Below are 13,676 nucleotides of genomic sequence, written 5' to 3'. Positions count from 1 at the left end.
CCCTACTCACAGGGAACTGATATTTTATAAAAAGTTCTTTGTAGTTAATTTCTGGGTTTGTGCATTAATATCTAAGGCTGTTAGAGCATCTTTTGCTATCTGTCGTTGCAGAGTAGCAACATAGCATTCTCACTTTTGCGGGCCCTGTCTTTATTCACACAAAGTGAAGTGGCCTGATCTGTATCAAGATGTATTGTGGCTGTTTGGATAAGCTCTTCCTGCAATCTCTGCTCTTGGCAGGAGACGGAGTTCGTCTTTAGGATCTTATGAAGATGACAGAGAAGACCTCACCCCTGCGCAACTCACCCGGAGGATTCAGGGGCTGAAGAAAAAGATCAGGAGATTTGAGGACAAATTTGAAGAGGAGAGGAAATACAGAGTGAGTCTGTAGGAGTTAAGCATTTATGTGGAGATGGATGAATTAGCAACAAAGGGAAGGGACACCAGGGAAGTGGATCAAGCTTACAGAGGGAAACCACGGAAATATGCCAAACATACAGAGGGGCTTGAAAGCTTTTATAATGAGGAAAGGAAAAAACAAAAGGCAGAAGACCTGCTGCCCCCCGCAGAAATCTGTGTGCAAACCGAGCAAATTACCTTTCCAGGTATTATGCAATATCCATGCAGCACAAGAGAGGAAGGCTAATGACTCATAAGATTTCGACCACTGCTTAAGACAGCGTGTAGGAATAGCTGTGTTCAACTTCTGTTGTTTGTTTATTTATTTAACTTCAGCAAATGGGAAGCACAGTTGCTGATCTCATTTGCATGATGGTAATCCCAGGACACCTGTGCATTGCAGAGGAGAGAGAGCAGCTGCCTTCACTCCTGAGCAAGGAACCACAGTCAAGTGCTGCTGAGCAGCAACAGTGTACTGGACTCTTAATTGTTCTGATATGCCCTTCTGATGCACAGAAAGCTTTGTAAGGAACTGTAAAGCTGTGCATGTGTGCACCTTTGGCTATCTAAATGGCAAAGAATTGTACTGGAAAGATCTGGCCTGCAGTAGGAAAAGCTGAAAAAATACTCAGAGCTTGTTGTAGCCTAGAATTTGGGTCATTTGATATCTTTGGATGTAAGGCAGCCTTTGGTGTGGATACATGTGTCATAACACTTTTCCAACTGTTCATGCTAGGTTTCCTCTATTTTAGGGGTGCCCTCTTGTTCGGAAACAATAGACACAAGGAATCCAATGTGCATCCAGCCCTCTGAGTCACTCCTACAACTTAATCACTGGCATCAAACGTTCTGTATTTTCTAAAAAGAAAACCATTTCATGATGCACCTAAGACAGAGTGTTGTGACAAGCAGGAGCAATTAAAGCAAGGTCTGAAATGGGCTGGTCAGAGATGTGCAGCTGCCAGTCAGAAGCCAGTGCCTGTGCTCTGTGCTGGGTCCAAATTCCATTGTACCCTTTTGTGCCACACACTTGTTTCAGTGAATCACTCCTGGTGGTTTAACACAGATTCACCATGGCTTTTCTTTCCTCCCAGCCTTCCCACAGTGACAAGGCAGCCAACCCTGAAGTGCTCAAATGGACAAATGATTTGGCCAAATTCCGAAAGCAACTTAAAGGTGAGCGGCACCACTGGTGCACCTTTGGGGAGTAGCTTCACTCTGCCTCATTTAGATTTGATGTGAGGCAGTGATCCTGACACTGTCACATTTTAAAAATTGCTCATCTTTGCCTGCTCAGAGTCAAAACTGAAGATTTCAGAGGAAGACCTTGGCCCTGTTGTGCGTCAACGCAGCAACACGCTCCCCAAGAGCTTTGGTTCTCAGCTGGAGAAGGAGGATGACAAGAAGCAAGACCTGTCAGATAAATCTGCCAAGCCTGCCGTGGAAGTGACCCTTGACTCCATCCAGAAGAAGCTTCAAGAGAAACGAGCAGAGACAAATCGACCTGAAGACATTAAGGTACAATGTAGCCAGGTCAGATTCAGGCCTTTAAGTGCAAATAGGTTACTTGTGACTGCACAGTCACTTGTGAAAATGTTGTAGTCTTCTACATTTTGTTAAAAAGTCTGCAGCCTTTAGTCTTGGGTCACTTACTTTAGTTCCTTTCCCTCTGTCTTTAGTATCTTGTTTTTTTACCCAGAGCTCAGTTTCTGTAGTATGTTATCTTGTTGTCTTTGTCTGACCCTTGCATATTCCTAGTAATGTTTCTGAATTATTGCAATCTTTTTCCTGTCCTGTGTTTGGCTATTTCTGTTGTTCTATCCAAAAGTTTTTGTCAAATTCTGAGTCTTCCAGTGCTTCTGGAGATTGTGTCATCTGTTTGCTTCTTGTTCACTCCAAAACTGAATATAATTCTCTCAGGGTGTGTTATTGCTAACCTTCAGAGTTTCACATTGAACTCTGTTAGCTGCTGTAATCTCTGAGGGTTATCAGCAGGGAGGTCTTCATGTCTGATGTGAGCTCCTGAGGTTTGGGCAGCCTTGTAAATGAAGTCCTTGAGTCTGCTGACATGTAAATTGTACACTGCTGTATAAGAGTGAGGCAGACAGCATTATCTTCGTTCGCTGGATCTGCGGAAGAAAAACGTACAACAGGTGTTTTGACTATTTTCTGACTGTAGCAAGAATCCGCAGCCTGGCTGCTTACAGAGGGACTGTGATAGTATTTGATGCTGTGATAGGGAGAAAAGGCTTGGTGTCAGGCAAATTCAGTGGGGGAATTTTGGCCACCTTGGTCAGAGAAGTCTTCTCTGTCTCTAACTGTCTTCCCTTTTTTTTTTTTTTTTTTTGGCTTTGTCCCCTCTTGTCTGCTACAGCCTTTCACTCCATAGCAGAATTTGCAAAAAGACATTGTTTTTTTCAAAGCACACTTGAATCTGTAAATCCACTTTAGGTACATAAAATACCTTCATATGCAAAGTTTGTGTGTTTAATCTGCCTGCATTGAGCATAGGATTCTACTCCCATTAACAGTCTCTTTGGCAATTTAGCTGGGAAAAGACAACTGGAAGGTAGAGATGAATCTTTAAAACGTAATGATCATATGATATGACTTAGGTTATGGCACAGATCAGTATTTCTTGAGTCCAGGAATCTGACTTTTTTTCTTTTCTTCCTCCCTTTCCCTCTCTCTGTGCCATTTTTCACAGGACATGACACGAGATCAGATAGCAGCTGAAAAAGTGGCTCTTCAGAAAGCTTTGCTGTATTATGAAGGCATTCATGGCAGACCGGTATGTACTGCAGCATTTTTTTTTTATTTCTTTTTTTTTTTTTTCTCAAAGTACATCTTTCTAGGTCTTTGTCTGCGGTAAATGATGCCCCTAATGCCCCTTTGATGTCAGGTCACTAGAACTTCTTGCTCTCCAAACCACACGTGCACCCTCTAATCCACCTTCCTGATCCTTCACTTCCACAGCTGCTGAGGAGTCTGTTCCAGGCAGGGTGATGTCCTCGCACAGCACTGGGCTAGACAGACACCTGCAGGACAGAGCCTACAGGCTGAGTGGACATTATTTTGGAATTGTGCTCATCAGGTTCCACAGACATCCAATTTGAAGCCCAATGGACAGTCTGCATGAGAATAGTTGTGTGTGGTGCCCACCTGCCAGGAAGTTTGCAGTTTTCCAGTATCAATGGTATAAAAGCAAACTTATTTATGAATACAGATAATTAAGTTTTGTCTCCTGTTGATCCCTGCTGTGGCAGAAACACAGTGGCTTCCAGGCCATGAAGCTGGCTTTTTATGAGTTCTTCCTTCTCTTTCACTGATGCCATTATAATTTTTGTGACCAGCTGTATAGGTAAAGTAACTTAATTTCAGAGTGCTGCTAATCCCCTGAGCAGTGGCTTGGGACCAGTAAATTACTGCTTCTAAGGAGTACTTGATGCAGCTCACAAATCTGTCATTCTGTTGCTGCCTGAGATTCCTGATATTTTCCTTCTGAATTATATCTTCCTTTATCCATTGTTTTAAAAAGTCTCACTAATTTTTTTAAATGCCTTCATGGAGTGCTAATATTATACAGTCACAACTGTATTAGCAACTGAAAATGGCATAGTTACATGAGAGGACAGGCAGATTTGTTCTCTGTGAGACCAAGTCTTTTTTTGCTGCTTTTACAATTATATAAATCAAAAGTTGGCATCTTACTGAAGTGAACTCACTTCAATCTGTTCAAAAAGATAACAAGCCCAGAGCCTATCTTGTCAGCATACTTTTATTTCCACCTACCTTTTCCAATCTTCATTTATACAACTACTTTTAAATTTGTTTTGTTTTAAAGTAAGCTGTCTATACCTAGTAACATTGAACTGTATGGCAAGGAAAACTGATCAGCTTTTGCTGTTCTCAGCTCCTGGCAGTGCAGCAGTGGAAAAGTACTGAGAGCTTGAGGAGAATGCGGATAGTTCAGCCAAGGTTTTTTTTTTTTTTCTTAAAGATATTTAACTAAACAAGAAAAACAATGGAGCTCAGATTTATTGTGCAGCTGGGTCTTTCTGCACCAGTGATAGATGAACCTGCAAAGGTGGAACTAAACTGTTTTAGTTAAACCAAAAGTCTGTCTCTGCAGAAATTCTTGAGCTGCTCTAACAATGCAAGCAATGGTCTGTTCTCAGCTGCTGCTATTTTGCCACGTCGAGTGTGCCCCAGAGTTGTGTCAAAGGCTCCATTATTCTAACAGTCTCTTTGCATTTTGATGTTCTCCCAAAATATACTTTACTGGTCTTACTTATGTTTGCCTAATGAGACAGTGTGCCCATGTACTAAATATTTACTTTCAGAATATGCTTTCTGTAAAGTTTGCTGGTGTAAATGAGCTGCAGGACAGGCTCAGACTCCATACACTTAACTTCCAACACCTATATTAATTATCTGTGTTGCTCCTCCACACTGATACTCAGACATTGAAGGATGTTGTTTAACTTCCATTCTTCAACATACCTAAGGACTTTGTACCCATTCCAAGGCTTATGTTTATTTTTCTGTGCAGAACAGTGCTGTTAATCAGCTTTAAAATGTTGTTAATTGAAGGTTTGATTCTCAGCCCCAACATAAGCCTCATCACAGTCTTGGGGTTTTTTTAAGTAACAGACTGTCTGAGCCAACAGTAGTGTTGTACCTCCTGTTCCACAAACTGCTAATCTTGTAAAGCTAGGAATAATATTATATATATGTTTAGGTTACCCGGTTTCTCTAGTTGTGTTCCAGATGGGTTACAGAGAAATGTCCAAAGTTGGAGGCAACTTGCTAGCCAGTGCAATTGAGTGCAGGCACAACAGCACAAAACTCAACACAAAGAGGACTGAGTGAATTATTTCATGCTGTTCACATCCCTCTAATCCATGAGAGCTGCTTACTCAATGAACAGGCAGCTTGAGGCTGTCAGGAATTGGAGCCCTGCTGTTCTTTGGGGGTGTAGGACATTCAGCCCCCAGAGCTCAAGACTGCTCATCTATATCCCCCTTATCAGGCCAAGGGATATTTACACTGAACCAGGAAAAGAATAAAGATCTTTCTCCTTTTCCTCCCTGTTCATTTGCCCCCAGCATAGGGAACGTAGGCTTGGTTATCAGGAGGAAGATGGATGCTACCTCCAGATTCTTAGAGTTCATTCCTGCCATCCCACTCCTGGCAATACTTACAGCCTTTCTGCCCCTCACAAGCTAAAATCGTCTCTTTCTCTGGAGGGAGATGTAAAAGCTTTAGAAAGATTATGCCAGGGAAAGTCAACTGTAGACAAAATAAAAGGCAGTTTAAAATTGCCTCACTGTCTCAAGCTGTATTCCCTTTTCTCCTGTTTCTGTTGCACAAAGAGACACTGCACAAAGCCCCCTAGGGGTTACTCTGTTGATGCTGATTTTTAAATCGCAGTTGTTCAGGTGCTCTAGTGATTAGCAGCAAGTAGAAAGGCATAAGTTAAAGCTTCCTCATAAGAGCTTTATAATCTAAAGTTAGACAAAAGATCTAGTGGAAGAACACTTATAGGATGTGGGTCAGACAGTGCTGAATGATGATCAGGTATTGCTGAGGATTTTGTTTGTTTTCTAATGTGCTGTAAGAAAACACTGAAGAAATAAAACCCACCTTGAACCTGAAAGAAAACCAGAAATTAACACACTCAGGTTGTAACGCTCTCAAAACTGGGGAGGGAGCACAACAAGCAGTAAGGAGGAGTGGAGTTAAGGAACACCTTAGGTGGACATCACAGCACTATTCTCTCTTCTCTGTGCCACACAGCCGTTGCACCTTCATCACTTCCAAGCAGTGAATCCTTCCCAGCAAAGTGGCTGTGAGGAGGGATGGAGGGCAAGGTTAGGAGGCTAAAAAGAGGAAAAACTGCTGGCTGTACAGGAAATTAGGAGGAATAACAAAGCCAGAAAGTCAGCTGTTGTGAAATCTGTAGTTTACCGTACTCAAGGGAAGTCTCCTCACATTGCAACAGCCAGTCAGTGCAGCTGCTTTCTCTTTTCATGGGTCATGAACCCGGCTATTGTGGGCCGGCCACAAGAACAAGGATGGAAAGCTCATCTTGTGCTTACCGTGGCAGACGTGACTGCAAGCACAGAGTGCTGCCTCAGCAGGTCATTTTGTGCTGTGGACATCTGATCCCTAATTGGTCATTTAAACTAGCTGTCTCTTACAGCCCCTTTACAAGACAGCCCACACAGCTTCAGCTGGCATCAGGCACAAGCGATGCAGTGATGGACAGCAGTTTCAGGGTTAATGCTGCTCTCCTGTCATCCCCATACAAGTTTCTTCAATATCTGCAGACTGAGGGTGATCACAGCCACATGAATTCTAGAGTGGAGCATTTGTTGCAGGATTCATGGATGTCTCCTCTTTTTCCTTTTCAGGTTACCAAAAATGAGCGGCAGGTGATGAAGCCGTTGTATGACAGGTATCGCTTGGTCAAACAGATCCTCTCCAGAGCCAACACCATCCCTATTATTGTGAGTAGAGCACTCTTTTGTGGGGTATTTCTTTGGTTTCAAACTGAGGAAGCAGGAATCACCACACTTCACGTACAACACAATCACTAAGGCTAAGTCCCAACCTCCCTTATCACTCAAAGATCAAGCAAATGAGTGAATCAATGACACACTTGATACTGAAGTTGGGCAAAGCTGGTCAAGGGACTTTAGTGTCCATCTGTGAGCCATGGGGCACATCTCACCTTGTATTGTTTCTTCTCTTTCCATTGGGCTGCTGCTGTTATTTCATCCATCCTCTGTTTGGCTACAGCCTCACTTCTTTTTCCATACCAACCCACGCTGAGCTGTAGGTCTTCCATGCTGCTTGGTTCCACAGGGTTGTGTACAGGGTTCCTGTACACAGAACACAGACTTGAGTAGATCCCACAGGAGATGCCAGTTGTGTCCTTGGCTGAAAGAAAGAACCCTCAGTCTTCTAACACTTCATTTGTATTAAAGAGATCCTCTTAAGTGGTGGATATTCCCTCTTTCAAGGTGGTGCTTTGCCACCAGCAAGGAACCCTCTAGGGAGAAAATCCACTGTCTTTAATTTTGGACAATATGTGTAGTCCAGTTTTTTTAAATTAATTAATCAAAAAAACCCACACAGAATACTTCAAGCCTGTCTATGGAAAGAGAGTTCTTTTATCAAAGTTTTGTTTACTCTGTCATGTATGAACATTTTTTGCTTTTCTTGAGCAGTGCTCATGTCCTGCCCACTTTCTGTAGACAGCCATTGAAGTGAACGGGCTGGCACAGCATTACCCAATGCAGTGTCACAGAGGAGTGGGGCTTCTTTCTGCAAATGCTGGGAGGTGTTCTTGGTCCTGCATTTAAAATGAAATAAAAGGCTGTTCCTCATGGAATATGCAAAATAGTCCCCAAAATGTGTGCTGTGAAGACAGTGCTGCCAGTCTAGGAGGAAGCTGAGTAGGTGTGCATGGGCAGTTTAATGCAAAGCTGTCAAAGAGAGCCCAGGTCCTGTTAAGACACAAAACTGAAAATCCACAGAGGCTAGCAGAGCAGAGATGAGACTGATTTTTTTCCCAGTCTTCTGAGTGAGAACAGTGACAGTGAGAGCAGAGAGACAGGATACATTTGAAAATCCATCTCTACATCGGTGGGTACTTCACTGGGAAATCAGGCTCCTGGAAAGCAAATCTGGAGAGCCTGGCTGAGTTTACACTGTAGCTCTGGAGAGCCAGCCAAATGCTCTGTGTGTGTATGGGCCTCGGGCTGGAGATTATTTTCTTGCAGCCTTTGCCTTGTAGTCACTACCCAGCTAATAATCATCCAAGTTTCTTTTTAAAAACAGATTGACAGTGGTGTCCTTTGCTAAGCAGCATCCTGAGAGAAAACAGCCCAAGGTTTAGGGGGTTTTCTAGGCCTATTTTTCTTTCTTGAGAAAGGTATTTCTCCTGGTGGTCCAGTGATGAGCTGAGAGTAAGTGTGTGGGTGAGAATGAGGAGAGCAGGTGGTGGAGGAGAAAGGGGTTCACAATGTAACATACTTGTTAACACCTGTCACAGGGTTCCCCCTCCAGCAAGCGGAGAAGCCCTTTGCTGCAGCCAATTATCGAGGGCGAAACTGCTTCCTTCTTCAAGGAGATAAAGGTGAAGACCTCCAGCTGCTAACTAATTGCTCAGTTTGCATCAACTTTCCCCTTATACCAATGAAACAGAATGGTTGATTGATTTTTTTTTATCAGTGTTGATTTTTTTTTGCAGTGTCCTCCTGAAAAATCAGTAGCTGCTTTAAGCCTCGCCAATTCTGATCAAATTCTTCCCTTGTTGTAGATAAGACTACAGTGTTTCCTTGGCTCTGCATTCTTTCCTGTCCTTCTCCTTTCCCCGCCATCTGCGCATAATATATTTTATTTTGCTTAAAAAAAAAAAAAATTAAAAATCACAGTTAGCCCTGTACCTTGCTTTTTAATCTTGCTTTCCTCCTTCTTTTAAAAGACACTAACTTGTTTTATAGTAGTTTCTCTCACTCCCAGGCTCTGTGGCTTGCTCACAGCACCGTGGCAGGAATGAGCTCTCACAAAACTAACCCTTGCCAGGGCACTTATGAGATCCTTACCTGCTCCCCTCCACTTATTTTATCCAGGCTCTTTTTCAAGGCACACCTTGTACAGGGTGTTCTTAAATTAATAAGGATGAAGTAAGAACAGCTTGGTTCTGCTGGTTGATACTTGGTCAGATTTGGATGGCAGGATTTTTGTGTTTCTTCTTGTGCTGCTGTGGAATAATAACTCGGGGTGGGGAAGATTGCTATGATACTGGGCCTTGCCCTGAGGAATAAAATCCAACAGCAGACCAGGACACGCAGCATGGAGCTGGGCCCTGGCTTGCTTTCTGTGCCTTTGCAGTGTAACAAGGGAGAGAAGTGCTTCAGCACATCTGGGTCATATTCCTGTTACCCAGCCAGAGCTTGGTTAAATGTAAGTACTGCAGACTTAGAGATCTTAGGTGATTGAGTCCAGTGGATTGTATATTAATGGACTATTCAAGGCACATATTCTTTAATACCAGATTGCAGATTGAAGATGTTAAGCTGCTGTTTGGAAGCTGGTTAATGATCACTGAGCTTCTTAGTATTTTCCAGATAACTGCTGGATGAAATCTGCAGTACTGGTCTGGTGGAGAGTGGTTTTGTTTGCTTCTGTTTTTTACTTTTAGTGTGTCATTTTTTCTCCACCTCTGCTTGCACCCAGTGTGAGAACTTAGAGCTGTCAATTATGGTGATCCCTGATGGCCACCACAGGCTGGTGCTGTGCCGGGGCAGCACCAAACCAGTTCAGCAGTGTCCTGCAGGGAATACAAACCTGGAGAGTTTCTGGCAGAAGATCAGGATGACAGCCTTAAGCCTGTTAACATGATGTGCCTATTTACACTTAAATGGGGCTCTATGAAGCTGCATCTGGCAGCTTTATACTGAACTACTCTCAGAATTAAAGACAGGAAGTTAGCAAAAGGCCCCAGAACTTAGCTCCTGCATAGGTCCACTATGGGCAGGGAAATATTTGACAGGCCACTGACAATGTCAGTATTTGTGTGTTTCTGGGTGAGTTTTTCTAGAAGCATTTGGGAGACTTGACTAAAAACTTGAAAGGTGTTTTGAGGTGACCTTACCAAACATTTTGGTACAATATCTTGAATTTTGTGTTGGAAAAATCGTTAGGATTCTTGCTTTTTGGGAGTGCCCATGATAGGATACTCTGGGGATTTGACATTTGTAACTCTGGAATGCCTCATAATTGCATAACAATCCAAGCAGGTGCATGCTAAATGAATCTTGTGTATGATCATTCTGGTTCAAGGTGTAAATGTTGCTGCATGTTTTAAGTGAGGTTCCTATGTGAGACTTGAAAGGGAAGGCCTTAGACGGCCTTTCTGTTGGAGTTCTGGCTAAGAATCCTTCTAATTTGCTCCTTTGTATTTAAGAGCAAAATTATTTCAGAGGTCTTGTGACAGCCAGATGCAGTGTGTTGGCTCTGAGGTCCAAATGAAATTTCTACACTTTCTTTTCCTCCCGTGGCAGGAGGCTGGCTCCTGAGCTGCTTGCTGGCTTGGGCAGCATGCTGGTGTCTACAGCAAGGCAAGACAGGCTTATGGGTATCAGCGAGGAAAACACCTTGCATCAGTCCTCAGGAGCAACTTTGTCACACTGCTTATGGAAATTGTCCCTTTGCTTTCTTTCCAGGGGCTCTCCCAGAAAAGGGCATGGGAGCTCCTCCTTTGTTGCCAGAGAGATTCCTCTAAAGCAAAGTGTGCTGCTTTTACTGCTTAGACTGACTTAGCAAATCCTCCTCCATGGCACAGCAGGATCTGTGTTCTCCTGCTGCAGCCCTTCCCAGTCTGGGCAGGGTGGCATGCCTAGGGACAGGGAAATGGCAGTGAAAGATCGCCTCCCCTCCCCAGTTCAGTCTGGAGTTGTTGGTAGGGTTTAAGAACAGTATGTGACTGCTGGTTTGTGCTTTCTGTTTAAACTGCACAGCTGAATGTCTCGAGAAATGGGTCGTGTCTAATCATGTGCTAAATATTGCTTCAACTTCCATAAATTCCATGCAGATTTTCCTAAGATGCATTCAAACTTCTTTTGTTTACATCTTATATATATATCTTTTAATATAAATAATATATTAATATAATATTATATAAAAATATATCTTAAATATATCTTCTGTTATTATTGCTACTCAAAGCTTCTTCCCAGATAATGTTTTCTTCACCCTCCATCCTCAATCTTGGTTGTAATTTTCAGCCTGTGGCTTTGTGATGTATTATTGTGGCCTAGAGCTTTAAATTAAAAAGAAAACTCTGGGCAAACTGTAATTTAATTTAAATGTGTGCATTTATAAATCACTGAGGGTTTAACGGGACTAAGCCAGGCCTTGGTGTTACCTTCTCCCTTTTTGCTTGAAATACAGGACCAGTCTCTTAGGAGTAGTTGAACTATTCACAAGGAATTACATGAAAAAACAAATTTTAAAAATGTCTACTTCTGATCCTGGTGCTACAATATATTTTTGTCTTGAAGACTTCAGTGATATTAGCCCCCAAAAGCTTTTAAAGATATTCATGTGCTTAGATCCTTCCTGGGTAGAGTTACATGGCTGTAAAATAAATACATTTACACATACATACATATTTACTGTCCATGCTGGCATTTGCTGCTTTCTCTAAGTAGCTTCATTCCTTATATTAAGGTTGAAAACTACCTTCTAGAAATGTCTCCATACATAAGAGACTGGGCCTTGTTCCCTGATAATTAAAATTATTTCTGGACAGTGTCTCAGGACAAGCCCTACTTTTGAGAACACAGTGAACTGGTGAATACCAAGTGCAGCAGGGACTTCCAAATCTCATGCCTATAAATTTTGTAAAAAAATTGGAACACAACTAGTTCATCAGTGTGCATTGAGGAAATGGGAAATTGCACTGTGCCAAGTTTCTAGTCCAATTTTTAGCGTATTCCAGCAAAATGGTCAGAGCTAATGTTTGAACATGTTAGCAGCAGCAGTCCTTTTATACTCAGTCATGTCCCACATTTGGGTAATTGTAAAATTCATCTGAGCTCACTGGTATTACTGTATGAGCATTTGAGGTCTTGAATTCAGCCATTAGAGAGAGCTGTTGAGCTGCTTCTTTTGAGAGAAAATTCCACATTTTAACCTGGCAGTCTCTATGCTGGGAAATGCTTGCAGGGAAATGCAGAGGATGGCTGGTGTGCTTTGGACAATATGTGTAACAACTGTAAATGGGTTCATTTACATCAGAATACATAAACTAAACAAAGAAACAGGTTGCTTTGAACCCCAAGTATTTTTTTCTCTCAGTTGTGTCACTCTGGGTCTCCCTAACCAATATGAGTTTGTGGTGGCAATTTCTCTGTCATGCATTGGTTCTAGGGTGTCTTACTGATGGTCTTCTGGTGTCCTGTATATTGCTTGGCAATTGAAGTGTTTGCTCTGCTTTTCCACTTCCCGAGTGCGTGTGGTGAGAGGGCAGCCTGTTCCTGAGAAGGGAAGCAATAACTGTCTTGTTGTGGGGGTGCTCTGTCCCTGTGTTAGGAAGAAGAGGAGGGGTCTGAGGAGGACAGCAATGTGAAGCCGGATCTCACAATTACCATAAGAACAGATTTCAGTGTGCGCAGCTTCTTGGATCAACTAGAAGATGATGCTGATGGCTTTGTTTCCCCGGTGGATGATAAGATGCCATCCAGGAGCAGTCAGGATAAGGGGCTTTCAAATCTCCATGAAGCATCCATGTATGTTGAATTCACAGGCAACTGCAAAAAGTTATTTCTTGCTAAGATAGTGTTCTGTCAGAAAAGTGTCTAGGGTTTTTTTTCTATTTACGATCTGAGCCATAAGTTTTCATGTTTCATTTTTAAATGCAATAGACCCTCATAGAAAGGTTTTGGAAAGAAAAAACCTTGTCCTCATACTGATTCTTAGCTTACACACCTTTGGATTCCATCTCTAAATAGTAACTCCACCAGAGGCAAGCCTTTATCATGAAAACCCTGTACTCCAGAAGGTTTTTCATGTTTTGGAAAGGTCAAGTGGAACTAGCTTTTCTAGTTTCAAGTCAGGTGCAAACACATGTGGGTGGTAGCCCTAAGTTGTGACCATTGAATTTGATTCTATAAAAGTCACCAAACCCAGGCCCATCTGCAGGAGATAAGTTTCACAGAAGTTAGTGGTAAATTGTGAAGTGCACACTTGACCTCCTTAGAAGCTGCAGCTTAAGACTATGATCATTTTGCTGAACTAAATTCAGAGAACTTATATTTTAAGTAATGTGAGGCTGCCAGAGCTGCTTGCAGGAGCAGCTCCGTTGCTTGGCATACGTACAACTAAACATCTGTAGGTCTACTGTATGTTTCCTGTTTTTACTGCGTACATATGGATAATCTCATTTATCTTTAAACCCAACAGCCCTGAACTGTTAGAGCAGCTCCAAGAAGTCAGGGAAGAGAAAAAGCGAATCAGAAAAAAATTGAGAGACTTTGAAGATAACTTTTTCCGACAAAATGGAAGGTAACAATTTTTCAGCTGCCTCTCTGTTTTTCAGCTACTTTTAATCTGTTTTGCATCTACAACAATTTCCAAATTTGGAAAGTTACCTGAATTCAATATTACGTATTTCTTCGTCACAATCATTATCATTGCTTTACCCACATTCAGAATGGTGGAAGAGTTATTCAATGTTAAAATAACTTGTTTTTTCCCCTAGT

At 42.3% G+C, this 13,676-nt stretch overlaps 1 protein-coding gene across 4 annotated transcripts in view; it reads left to right on the top strand.

Annotated features, from left to right (window-relative positions):
* Window positions 1-13,676, top strand: part of FAM13A (family with sequence similarity 13 member A) — a 131,486-nt gene that overhangs the window by 106,750 nt on the left and 11,060 nt on the right. For 3 of the 4 annotated variants that reach the window (XM_053974872.1, XM_053974873.1, XM_053974875.1), the window contains 8 exons: window positions 241-379; window positions 1,494-1,575; window positions 1,697-1,917; window positions 3,107-3,190; window positions 6,816-6,911; window positions 8,462-8,545; window positions 12,508-12,704; window positions 13,378-13,479. In XM_053974872.1, coding sequence (XP_053830847.1) covers window positions 241-379; window positions 1,494-1,575; window positions 1,697-1,917; window positions 3,107-3,190; window positions 6,816-6,911; window positions 8,462-8,545; window positions 12,508-12,704; window positions 13,378-13,479 — 1,005 coding nt within the window. The remainder of the gene's footprint in view (window positions 1-240; window positions 380-1,493; window positions 1,576-1,696; window positions 1,918-3,106; window positions 3,191-6,815; window positions 6,912-8,461; window positions 8,546-12,507; window positions 12,705-13,377; window positions 13,480-13,676) is intronic. The other variant, XM_053974874.1, reaches the window with a different exon arrangement.

This window comes from Vidua macroura, chromosome 4 (genome assembly GCF_024509145.1).
Source record: "Vidua macroura isolate BioBank_ID:100142 chromosome 4, ASM2450914v1, whole genome shotgun sequence".
NCBI classification, from domain to species: domain Eukaryota; kingdom Metazoa; phylum Chordata; class Aves; order Passeriformes; family Viduidae; genus Vidua; species Vidua macroura.
The sequence above is the reverse complement of the archived record's forward strand: the minus strand, read 5'-3'. Positions and strand labels throughout refer to the sequence as shown.